Consider the following 12,130-nt stretch of genomic DNA (forward strand, 5'->3'; position numbering starts at 1 on the left):
GGGGAGGACAGAAGAGAACATCAGAGAGGCAGCTTAGGGCCTCCTGGGGCCCAGCCTCCTGCACCCCAGCAAGTAGTGCTAACTGCAATCAGATTTAAAACCGTGGCAGCGGTTGAGTTGAAAGGTAGTGTTTTGTGAATCCAGGGGACCCACCTGCTCTGGAGACCCAAGTCATGTTTGCATCTGGGCTTGGTGGGGGAAATGGTAGTAAGACGTCGTGTTAGTTGAGTCGCGAACTAATTTTAGAAAGCCCCGACAGGGCTTCTGAGAGATAATTGAAGGGGAGAAGGGCACAGCAGACTACAGAGCCCTTATGGCGCCAGATTGCCTGCTGGAGCACAGCAGACGTGCGGGAACGGGTGACTGTGTCCGTGCCGGCGTGACTGAAGATACCAGCACATTTACTTGTACCTCGTCTGTGCTCCAAGGAGGGGACTGTGCCCCTAACTTTATGAAAAGCAGAAAAGGTTTGCCTCCATCCCAGCCTAAGAGCAGAGTCTGTCATGTTACTGCTTGTTCAGTCGATGCACTGTTTCCCAAAACGGGATGGACGAGCTCCCGGCACAGACATCAACAGTCTTATCTTAATTGATATGCATTTATTTCACATATATTATTTGAAATGTAACTAGCCCCTTAAACCCATGGTTTCATGACTTCTAAGCTTACAGCTTCGACAAGGCTAAGGGAATGAAGGGAGTCAATAGTGAAACCAATCAGAAGCACACGCGCTGAGCAGATCACCGCCGGAGATGTACGTGTGGGCACAGTCACAAAGGGGGCTCACCAGTGGGGACATCTAGGAAAAGTGGGAATCGCTTTGGTCAGGTTTCCCGTGTGGCAGCATCCGCGTCGTGAGCCCCGTGCCTTTGCAGGCAGTTTCAGGTCCTCAGCGCCTCAGCCAGGTGCCCCCCCCAACCTGCATGCAGGTGCCCCGAGCTCTGGGGTGGCACAGACCCATCCCTTCCCTCCTGATGGACCTCGTGCCCATGGAGTCACGTCCATAATTCAAAGACCAGATGTTTCATTTCCGTATACAGGGATGTGGTCTTGAAAAATGGAGTTATAATAGTTCTTGATCAGAAAGGAAAATACTAAAGAAGGAAAAAAAAACAGATGCTAAAACAAAGATATATTCCATGGGAGGCTGAAACGGTCCCACCATGCAACTGGGGGCTTTTTTGGGGGGCGCTTAAAACTCCCAGCCAAGCTCTAAAGCAAATCACAGCTTCTGGAAGCTTGGGGTCTCATGTATCTTCAGGGAGCGAAACGGTGCGTAATTCCTCGAGGGCACAAGTTTTTCTCCTGAGAGGAAATCCTGGTGCCACCCCTCCAGCCATGGGACATGGGGCAGGCCCCCCCTCCACCCCTGACAAATGGGGATCAGGAAGGGACAGGTTATCGCGATGTTCTGAGGCTTAACTGAACTAAAATACATGATCTGCTTTGCACAGCAACGGGCCTACAAAGAGTCAGTGCTCACTAAGTAGTGGTAGCAGCCACTGTTACTCTCCCCAGTGTGCTGTGAAAGATCTCAGGGATTTCACGGGAGAGGATTCACAGTCCACTGTGGACCTCAGTTGTCAGCCCAGGAGTCTGGGGAAAGAGGCAGGTAAACTGAATTATTTAGCTGGAAGGGGCTGGCTTCATGACCACTGTTGTTAGAGGAGAAATGGAAATCTTTGCAGTTCAAGTTCAGCACCTGTTAGCGTGATAGCATGAGCAGATAAGTCTGGTGGTCGATGGGGCATGTTCTCCCTGGGGGGAGGATGAAATATCCTAAGGGGTCTGGGAGACCGGAGTTCTAATGATGCCTCCGAGCCCTGGGCATCCCTAGGCCTCTCTGCCAAGACCAGGAAGTCCCGCCCAGGTGCTTGCATGGTTCTTCCGTGGATTCCCAGCGAGCGGTAAATGCTCACCGGTTACACTAAAACCAGGCGCTGCTGCTACGCGTCACCCCTGAGGTCCTGCCTGCTTGTCCCGGTGCCGTCCTTGACCCGCCTGTGCCAGATATCGTGGACATTAAGCCGGCCAACATGGAGGAGCTCACGGAGGTGATCACAGCGGCCGAGTTCCACCCGCATCACTGCAACAGCTTCGTGTACAGCAGCAGCAAAGGGACGATCCGGCTGTGTGACATGAGGGCATCGGCCCTGTGTGACAGGCACAGCAAATGTGAGTAGTGAGCCTCCCGCCGCGGATGGGGTGCGCCGGGTGTGCGGGCCCCAGACCTGTGGGAGGAGGAGGGGAGAGCCTAGAGGACACGGATCCCCATCCATCCCCACCTGACAGCCTCTGGGGGCCGAGTCCGGGCATTGGCCTGACTCAGGAGTCCGCTCCACATCTGGTGTTTTGGTACACGTGCCCCTTCGCGTTCAATTCCACCAACATTCGCTTAAGGTTGTGGAATCCCCAGGTAAATGGGACACGAGCCCGGTCACATCGCCTTGTGACCTGATCCAAATTATGTTTTCACATCCCTCTGGCTGCTGTGGGGAGAATGAGCTTGAGGAGTCCCCTGAAGGGGAGACCGGTTTGGGGATCGGTGCCATAGGCTGGGGTGGGGGGCAGGGGGAGGAGCGTGTCCTGGTCAGGGGCTGGTGGCTTCTGCACAGACCTTCACCGTCAAGAGGGCCCCTGGACAATGTGAGAGGCTGAGAGTAGGCAGGCGGTCATGAGTGGCGGCTGGGGGGGTGACGAGGTTAATCACAGTCTACTGCATATTTAAAACTTGCTATGACAGTAGATCTTAAAAGTTCTCTTTGCCAGAAAAAGAATCCGTAACTCTCTGCAGTGACGAATGTTAACTAGGCTTATTGGTGATTATTTTGTGACGTATACATACATCAAACCCTTACATCGTATGCCTGAAACTAACACAATGTCATATTTCGAGTGTATCAATTAAAAAAGAAAAAAAGAATAACACCCACGGGAAGGGGTTAGTGCCTTCCTGAAGAGGGTGTGGCTTTGGGAGCCAGAACTCTAGAGGTCTAGTGGGCACCGGGGAAGAGCTTCAGAGAAAGGGGATGGGTTAAACAAGCAGCCAGACTCAAAGGTCATGGTCATGCAGGGTTTCAAGGCCCTGTTGGAGAGAAGTAGCTCCAAACTAGTGGGGACTGAGTACTTAGAAACCAAAGGCTCTAAGACCCCTGTGAGCACATGAAGTGTACTGGCACCGACAGCAAGTATTGTGGTGGACAGGGTGGTCCTGGAACTTTCTAGAAAAGAAAGTGCTCCCAGAGAAGAAGTGTCTGCAGGCAGTGATAATCCATGTCTAGTGTCAGGCTAAGTAACATGAAGCTGACACGATGCTCAGAGGGGCCCAGAGCTCTTTTCTTTCCCCCATCACCTTCTGCTTTTTAGCCTATACCTTTGGCTGGGGAGACCGAGAAAGGAAGACTTTCTCTCCCGTTGTCCCAGTTTCCAGATTCACTCCCTGACATGAGGATGCCTGAGTTGGTGTATGGCCAGGACAGGGGTGAATATCTGTGTCATTCTCATCATTTTTCCTTGCTCTTTGGGCATGAGAAGTATCGCACAGGGGAGCTGCTGTGTAGACCTGTGGTGGTGTGTAGACTATAGATTCTGAGCCACACAGACCCAGATCATAGCCAGGCTTCATCCCTTCTGAGCCGCCTGACTTTGTCCATCTGTCCCTAACCTTTCTGAGCCTGTTTTCTCATCACCAAAATAGGTAAAACAGTAACTTCCATCGCATGAGTTTGCCGTGGGGCCTAGAGGAACGATTAACAGTTGTGTATTCTATGCTTAAAGCAGATTTCAGTTCAGATTATCTACATTCCAAGTGCTTGGTAGCCACATGTGGCACGTGGTTATCATATTATTAACAGTGTAGGACATTGCCATCACGGTGGGAAGTTCTATTGGAGAGCACCTTTCTAGACAGTTAGCTCTTTGGACCTATTCTATCTTCTTCATAGCTGTCTCCCCAGCACCTAAACCAGGGCCTGTCACATGAGAGATGATTAATAAATACGTGTTCCTGCAGGGGATGGCACTGATCTTTGAGCAGGACTTAACTTACCTAAGCTGGCAAGAGGAAACATAGTCAAGGCAGAGGGATGAGCACGGGCAAAGGTGCTGAGGCACAAAAGATCAGAACGTTTGCTGGACTGCAGGGTGAGTGAGAAGGCTGGTACATGGGGAAGGACATGGAGAAGGAAGTGAGTTGGAGCTCAGGAGGGATCCAGGGGCCCGAGCGTATGGTCATCTCGAAGAACTTGAATGTTTTCTCCAACCCAGTGAACAGCCACTGAAGTAACCAAGGGGGTAATGAGATCAGGATTTCTCCCAGTCAGGGGCTGGCCTCTAAGAGGGAGAAAAGAGAGACAAGGAGACAGGAGGATACTATCATGTAGACAGGGATTTCTAACAGCAGCACTATTGAGTCTGGGGCACATAGTTCTTCGGAGAAGGGTGTTGTCCTTTGTATGTTTAGCATCTCTGGCCTTCTCCCCATTGGTTGTGAGTGGCCAAAGCAAGTTGGAACAACCAAAATGATCTGCTGATGTCGTGAAATACCGCGGGGTAGTGGGGGGAGAAAATTGCTCCTGGTTGAGAGCTACATATCTAGACTAAAATCCCTCCTTCAGCATGATTTTCTTATATCCGTGATGTGTCTTTTACTATTGAGAACTCCAAGGGGTCCACTGCAAAGCTAAGTCATCTCCTGCATTTGGTGCATGTAAAATTTGGCTCATGACCAGAGATGGACCGAGGCAGCATTTCAGGCACAGTTTTAACACTCAAATGAGTGGTAGAGACAGGGGTTGGACTGTTCCGCGGAGGTGGGACCCTTGTGACAGATGTCACAAGGAAAGCAGAGGCTGAGTAGTCCTTCTGAACACACATAGGATCTGGTTAGGTGGGAAGCGGGGGTGCGGTGCGGGGTGGTACACACAGGATAGGCAAAAGCCTGAAGTTAGGAAGTTACATGGAACCTTTATATAGAATCAAGTTTGGGGGAACGAATATCAAAAAAAGAGGTCAAAGGGGGTGATGGTTCATATCAGGTTGGGCCTTGAAGATCAAAGTTAAATGCGTATGACTTCATGTATTCATTCATTCATGCATTTGTTCATTTACGCATTGAGTATGGACCCCACACTCAGAGTCTGGCTCCTGTGGCAGCCAGTGCTTCTTAAGCATTTCCCCCGAGTCACACAGCTCGCAGGTCAGGCCGTGAGCCTGGCCACAGAGCAGGAAGGGCCTCCAGCAGCAGTCCAACCTCTCCCGCAGGCCCTGGGTGGCCCGGCCCACCCGCACAGACAGAACAGCCGAGGCCAGAGTCCCTGGGGGAGGAGCCGACCACCACAAACCTACTCTGAAGTCTTATTTTTCTATCCTGAAATTTCACAGGAATGGTGCATTTTACTCCCATAGAATGTTGATTTTCAGTTTAATAATTATATTTCTCCCCCACTCCCAGATTTCAAGCAAAATGGATGTTTCCCAAAAATGCAGTGTACAGCCTGTGGCTTTCTGAACTGCCTGGTGCATCCCCGTATCTTCCTCCCCCTCAGATATGTCCGTGCGGCCCAGGTTGAGAAACACAGTCCCTAGTATGTGGACAGTGAGTTGAGATCATTTGGCTGGAGAACAGAGTGGCAGAATTTATGTTTTATGGAAGATGAACACAGTGGTGGTGGGAAGAAAGGTAGGACTAGTAGAACATTTTGCACTCATCTCAATACAGAGGCAATTCATAACCTACGTAAGGGTGGTGGCTATGGAAATCCGAAGGAAGGGAAGAGGGAAAGGAACCTTTTTAAAAAAATAACCGTGGGCGACATAAACAGTATCAGAGGTTGGCATTCGTGGTGCATGGATACTGGTTGTTCATTGTTCTCCCCTTCTAGACACCACCCCTCTGAGGTTAAGAACTAAATCTGTTTTTACTCACATCACATTGCCAATGCCTGGCACAGAAGTAGGTGCTCAGTAAATACTCAGTAAAGGCATTAATGCCTGAGGGTGATATAAACAGCATGTGGAATGGGGACCATGGAGAAGCCACACTGGGGCACAGTGAAGAGCTGGGATTCAGTGGGGGACGTGCTCTGTGTGGGGTGACATGAGCTACCTCGGGGGGCTGACCTCTCTGGTGAGTGAAGGCAGATCCGGCTCCTGGGCTGCTGACCCAGAGTGGATATGGGACATGGCACAAGGGGCCCAGTGTCCTCACGGCCCAGTGTGGCAGACAAGAGCCTGGGCTTAGGAGTCAGACTCAGACATTGAGGAGGTGGGATGAATCTTGAACCCTTAAGTGTGGGAAAAGGACAAGGCCTTAGAAGCTGCCAGAGCTAGAAAGGTTTTGAGCAGAAGCTTTGGAATCAGAACTCCACTCTGACATTCAATTACTAGGTGACCTCGGGCAAGTTATTTAATTCTTCTGAGCCCCATGTTCCTCATTTGAAAGTAAAAATCATCAAGACAGCCTTCTCGGGCTGGTGGTTCATGAGAAGTAAATGTCATCATGTGTATGAGATGCTGGCATCTGCCAGGCACGCAAGAGGCAGGAAGGGGCACAGACGACCTGAATCCCCCTGTTCCAGGCCTGCAGCTGGGGCACAGCACGAAAGCCTCAACCCTTTTTCCAGATATATGAAGCCCCATTAGTCATCTGTTTAACTAGTTTTTATTGAGCACCTACTATATACATCAGGTACTTTACGAGACTGGAGACCCAATGTGAGTGAAACCATACCTGGTTTCCTCCCTCTTAGAGCTTCCTGTCTTTGTTAGTGAGAGTTCTGCAAACAAACAGAACCAGTAGGAGGTGGATAAGTAGGTAGGTAGGTAGATTAGGTAGGTAGATAGATATCTCGTAGATACGTATGTGTGTGTGCATATAAGAGAGAGATTTATTAGAAGTATTTGGCTCATGAAATTAGAGACTGACTTGTCCCAAGATCCACAGTGGCACAGCAGGAGACCCACAGGCAACAGTGGTATATTTCTAGTCCAAGTCCAAAGACCCAAGTCTAAGGACCCAAGACCCAGGAGAGCTGATGGTATGGTTTTAGTTCAAAGGCCAGTAGGCCTGTGACCCAGGAAGAACCGGTGTTTTCAGTTCAGGTGCAAAGCCAGGAATAAAGGAATGCCCCGGTTCAAAGGAGTCAGGCAGAAAAATTCCCTCTTTTTATTTATTTATTTATTTTTATTAACATATAATGTATTATTAGTCTTAAGGGTACAGGTCTGTGAATCGTCGGGCTTACACACTTCCCAGCACTCACCATAGCACATGCCTTCCCCAGTGTCCATAACATAACCCAACCATCCCCTCCCCTACCCCCTCTCTCCACGCCCCCTCCCCCCAGCAACCCTCCGTTTGTTTTGTGAGATTAAGAGTCTCTTATGGTTTGTCTCCCTCCTGATCCCATCTTGTTTCATTTTTTACTTCCCTACCCCTCAAACCCCCCACATCGCCTCTTAAAAAGAATTCCTCTTCTTTGGGGAGGGCCTGTCAGCCTTTTGTTCTGTTCAGACCTTCAACCGATTGGATGAGACCCACCCACATTAGGGAGGGTGATCTGCTTTACTCGGTCTTTCAATTTGAACATAGAAGCCATCCAAAACCACTTTCACAGAAACACCTAGAATAATGCTTGACCAAATATCTGGGCACCGCAGGGCTCAGGTTGATACACAAAATTAACCTTCACATGAAGGAAGAAAGACTCATTCATCAGGGAATAACAAACAGGACATTGCAGCTATTAAAAAGAGCATGAAAGAGAGGCCCGTGGTGCTAGGAGGGAATGAGACAAGGAGCATACACCCCGGGCAGTAACCACCGAGCTGTGACTTGACCCCTGAGAAGCCCCCTGCAAAGGAACAGGGAAGAGTTACCTGGGCCCATGGAATCAGGAGGCCTGCTCAGCCACAGGCTGCTCCCTGCAGCCTGGGTCACCCAGCCCTAGAGAGGCAGAGCCCGGGGATAGTCCCCAGGGGGACGCGGGAGCTAGCTAGCAGGCCGTGGGCCTGTGCCACAGCCCTGCCTCGCCACACTCCACCCCGACACCGACAGCCACAGGGCTTTGAGCTGCCAGCCGCCAGCCTCCTAATCTAATTAAGAAGCGAACAAAATTCATTTTCCTGACTCGTCCGAAGTGCCGACCTTCTTCAGTACACACCCCCTTTTGTTCAGCTGCAGCGGCGGCCACGGCTCCCGCCGGCTGGGAAAACGAGCTCAGTCTGACCTCTCGCCTGACATTTCATATTGATTTTCTCCATCCTCCTCAAACGCCAGCCGACGATGGCTCAGCCAAGGTGTGTGAACGGAATTGAGACAGTTCATCAGAGTTCAAAATGAAAAGCAACGTTGGCTTTTGGAGATGAGCTCTGAGAAGGAGAGTATTTAATAACCGTCGGCGTTTAATCAAAATACCGAGGAGATCCGTGTGATCAGAGCTGCATATATTAATTTCCATATGTCCCTCACTCTGCATACTCAGCAGGGGTTGGAAGGGATGCTTAGCTCCCTCATCTCCCTATTTTCCCTTCTGGCGGTAGCGACAAGGGTTGCGTTTGCTGTTTGAGATTTTAATGCCTGAAACAATAGGGTGCGGTTGGCAGCAGCCCTTGGCTGGGCTGAACCATGCTTTTCCTTCTTAATTCATGACTGTTGACAGGTGAGTGGAGAAACTGGCCAGATGGGACCAGTGACAACCTAGGAAATGAAAGAGAAATGACATCTGAACTCCTTCCCAGTACACTGCATAAATCTGGTCCCTGCCCACCTCTCCAACGTCAGCTCCCCATAGTCTGGCCACACAGGCCTTCTTCCTGAACTTCTAACACACCTCAGGACCTTTGCACAGGCTATTCCTCTGCCTGGAATGCTCTTCCAGCATGTTCCTACTTGTCTGGACTGTTCTTATTTTTTTTTAGATCTGGGAAAATCTGACCTCCTCAGAGAAGACTTCCCTTTTTACCTCATTTACACCCTATTTATATCTCATTACCCTGTTTTATTTCTTTATTTTTTCATAGCATCCATCTCTAGATGTTTGCTTTTCCTTTTCTGTCCCAACTAGGATGTAATCTCCATGAGGGCAGGGACCATATCTTACCAGCCACTGAATTATCAATGCTTCATGTAGTGCCGGCCACAATAGGGCTTCACAGAACATCCGTGGTAGAAAGGCAGGCAGATGGGAAAAGACAGATGAAAGAGGGTGTATTTGCTTACTAGCCTTGCTGCAGCAACGTTCCACAAACTGGGTGACTTAAACACCCAGACCTAATCATCTCCAGCTCTGGCACCAGAAGCCCTATGTCAGAGCACTGACAGGGTTCACCTCTGAGTGCTGTGCAGAAAGGGTCTACTCGAGGCCTGGCTTACTGATGACTGTCTTCTCCCGGTATCCGCACAGCCTCTTTGCTTGGCACGCCTCTGTGTCCAAAACTCCCTTCTTCCAAGGACACCAGTCCTATTGGATTAGGGCCCACCCTAGGGATGTCATTTGAATGTCAATTGCCTCTTTAAAGACCCTCTGCCCAAATACAGTTACGCTCTGACCTATTCGGAGTTAGGGCTTCAACATAAGAATTTGGTCAGTGAGGGACACAACTCAGCGCCTAACAGAAGACCGGAGTATCATCAGGAGCACGGTCCCTGGAAGCCACAGAGGCAGGTGTGGGTCTCAGGCTCACATGCTGTGATCGAGAAAAGCGGCTGGTGAAATCCTCAAATGGAAATGGAGAAACGAGGGGGCGGGGTGTCCCCTGAAGGGCCCTAGAGACTGAACTTGCCAACAACCTGCGGACGTGGTTAAAGATGGAGTGAACGAAGGTGATTAGGCTTGACGTGAAGGCGGGCTGCAGGCGCAGACCCACCAGGAACGCAGCAAGGTGAAGAGAGTAGGTGTAGATGGAGACTGGCAGGCAGGGGTGAGGTCAGAATCCTGAGACACAGGCACCCTGCCTGTCTTCCACATTCCCCTCAGGGCCGTATTTGTACTTCTCCAATTTGAAGTCTGTGGTAACAGGAGAGCGCCGCGGGGATGCTGAGCTCCAGAATGGAAACCTAGGGTTCTGTCCACACACATCCTTTGACAGGACCTGTCTTAGGTACCGGGATGGGCGAGGCTGTGCACAGCCCAGCTGGGTGTTCCTTGTCTTCATCCATTTAAGCTGCTGTGGTAGACTCCAGACTGGGGGGCTTAAATGCCCCACACGGATGTCTCTCCATTCCGGAGGCTGCAAGTCCAAGATCAAGGCCCAGGCAGATTCCGTGTCCGGTGGGGACCTGCCTCCTTGTTCATAGACAGCTGTCACCGTGCTGTGTCCTCATGTGGGGGGAGGGGGGAGGGAGCTCTCCGGGGACTCCATTTTAAAAGGCACTGTTCCCATTCGTGAGGGCTCCACTCGGGCCCTAGTCACCTCCCCAAGGCCCCACTTACAAATCCCATCGCACTGGGGATGAGGATTCAACACTTGAATTCGGCAGCGAGGACACACATTCAGTCCACAGCGTTCCTGTGAGCTCCGGGCTTTCTTCCCTTCTTCCAGACTAAACTGAGCGCGTGAGCTCAGATAGTGTCGGCGTCGGGGAGGGAAGTCAGTCTTGTGTCCACTGTGGCTCAACTGGGTGACCCAGGACAAGTTTCTTAATCTCTTCTGTGCCTTGGTTTCCTTGTCTATAAAACAGGACCATCTATAAAAAAAGGTGTGTGGGAATGCATACCTTCTGGGTAGACCTTGTGGGGCTGCCAGGAGAGAGCCTTGTGAAGCCTTAGAACAATGGCCAGCCTGTGTGAGCCCGTGTCAGGTAGGGTTGGGATGCTGGAGCTGTCCTGCTTCCCTTCCACATGTGTCTTTTAAGAGTGAGAACAGGAGCAGCGGCAGCAACGGCCGTCAGTGGAGTCATGTCTGGGACCACTACCTCAGCTAACTTCTAGAACATGTTACGACGCCCAGGAAGTAAGCCAAGGTGCGAGCTCATTCAGACCTCCTGACGGCCTTGTGAGGGGCATACCATCACCAGTCACATTTTACAGATGATGCAGAGGGGAGATGATACTTTGATGGCCACCAAATATTCCTCTTGTGACAGAACACGAAACGCTCCCCAGTGACAGAGCTGGAGTGTGACCCAGACCTGTACCCTGTAACCAGGACACCAGAAATCACTTACCCAGCTATGATTTATTCAACACCTAGTCACGCCTGTCTTGACAGAGCTCACATGCCAACTGGGGCGAGGGGGGACATGCCAGTGTACGAATGAATGCATTCATGTCACCCAGTGACAAAAGCTGCAGAAATAAACAGGGTTAAGGAGTTGCTGGGTGGAGGTATTTGCCTACGGTGGTGGGGAAAGCCTTAGAACTGAGACTTGAATTGTCAAAAGCAGACAGAGATAACATTGAAGTATGAAGGCCCTCACATGGGAACAACCTTGTGTGTTGGAAGAATAGAAGAAAGACCAGAGGATGGGAGCTGGTGGTCGGAGCCTCGGAGCAGAGGAGGAGGAGGCGGAAAAGGCAGCTGGGGGCCAGAGGAGGACATCTGGTAGACCAGGCAAAGTGCCTGGATTCTGTTTAGAGGGAGGTGGAAGCCAGTAGATGGTTCTGAGCAGAGAAGTGGCCAGTACTCTGCTTATAGCCATAAAAGAGCTCTCAAAGGGGGAGGCAAGACTGGGAGCAGAGAGACCGGTGAGCAGGCTCTTCCCTCAGCCGGGACAAGAAATGATAGGGACTCTGACCAGGGCGGGGGCACACAAGGGGTGGGAAGTGCACAGAGGCAGAATCCCCTGAGGAGGCAGAGCTCCCCGGAACCACTGAGAGGCCGGTGGTGGAGAGGTCTAGAAACAGAGGAATCTCAGATAACTCATGGGTTTTGGTCTGGAGCGACAGAGGGCATGGTGGGGACATACAGTCGGATGAGGAGACTGAGGCAGGAGCAGGTTGATGTGGATTGTCTCTGGGTGGCACCAGATTGAGGTGTCTCTGCCCCACCCCGGCCGTGTCAGGAAGTCTGCAACACGTGGACACCTGAGTGTGGACATCAGGAGGGAGGTGCAGGCTGAAGAGAGAATTTAGGAGTCATGAGCTGCTGGGATATAGAAAAGCACAGGAGGGGGTGGAGTGGCTTAGGG

General features: G+C 51.0%; 1 protein-coding gene across 3 annotated transcripts in view; it reads left to right on the top strand.

Annotated features, from left to right (window-relative positions):
* The window catches only part of PPP2R2B (protein phosphatase 2 regulatory subunit Bbeta), a 453,511-nt gene that overhangs the window by 401,952 nt on the left and 39,429 nt on the right, over positions 1-12,130 (top strand). For all 3 annotated transcript variants that reach the window (XM_044225002.1, XM_044224996.1, XM_044225009.1), the window contains one exon: positions 2,011-2,175. In XM_044225002.1, coding sequence (XP_044080937.1) covers positions 2,011-2,175 — 165 coding nt within the window. The remainder of the gene's footprint in view (positions 1-2,010; positions 2,176-12,130) is intronic.

The sequence above is a fragment of the Neovison vison genome, chromosome 1 (genome assembly GCF_020171115.1).
Source record: "Neovison vison isolate M4711 chromosome 1, ASM_NN_V1, whole genome shotgun sequence".
In the NCBI taxonomy this organism is placed as follows: domain Eukaryota; kingdom Metazoa; phylum Chordata; class Mammalia; order Carnivora; family Mustelidae; genus Neogale; species Neogale vison.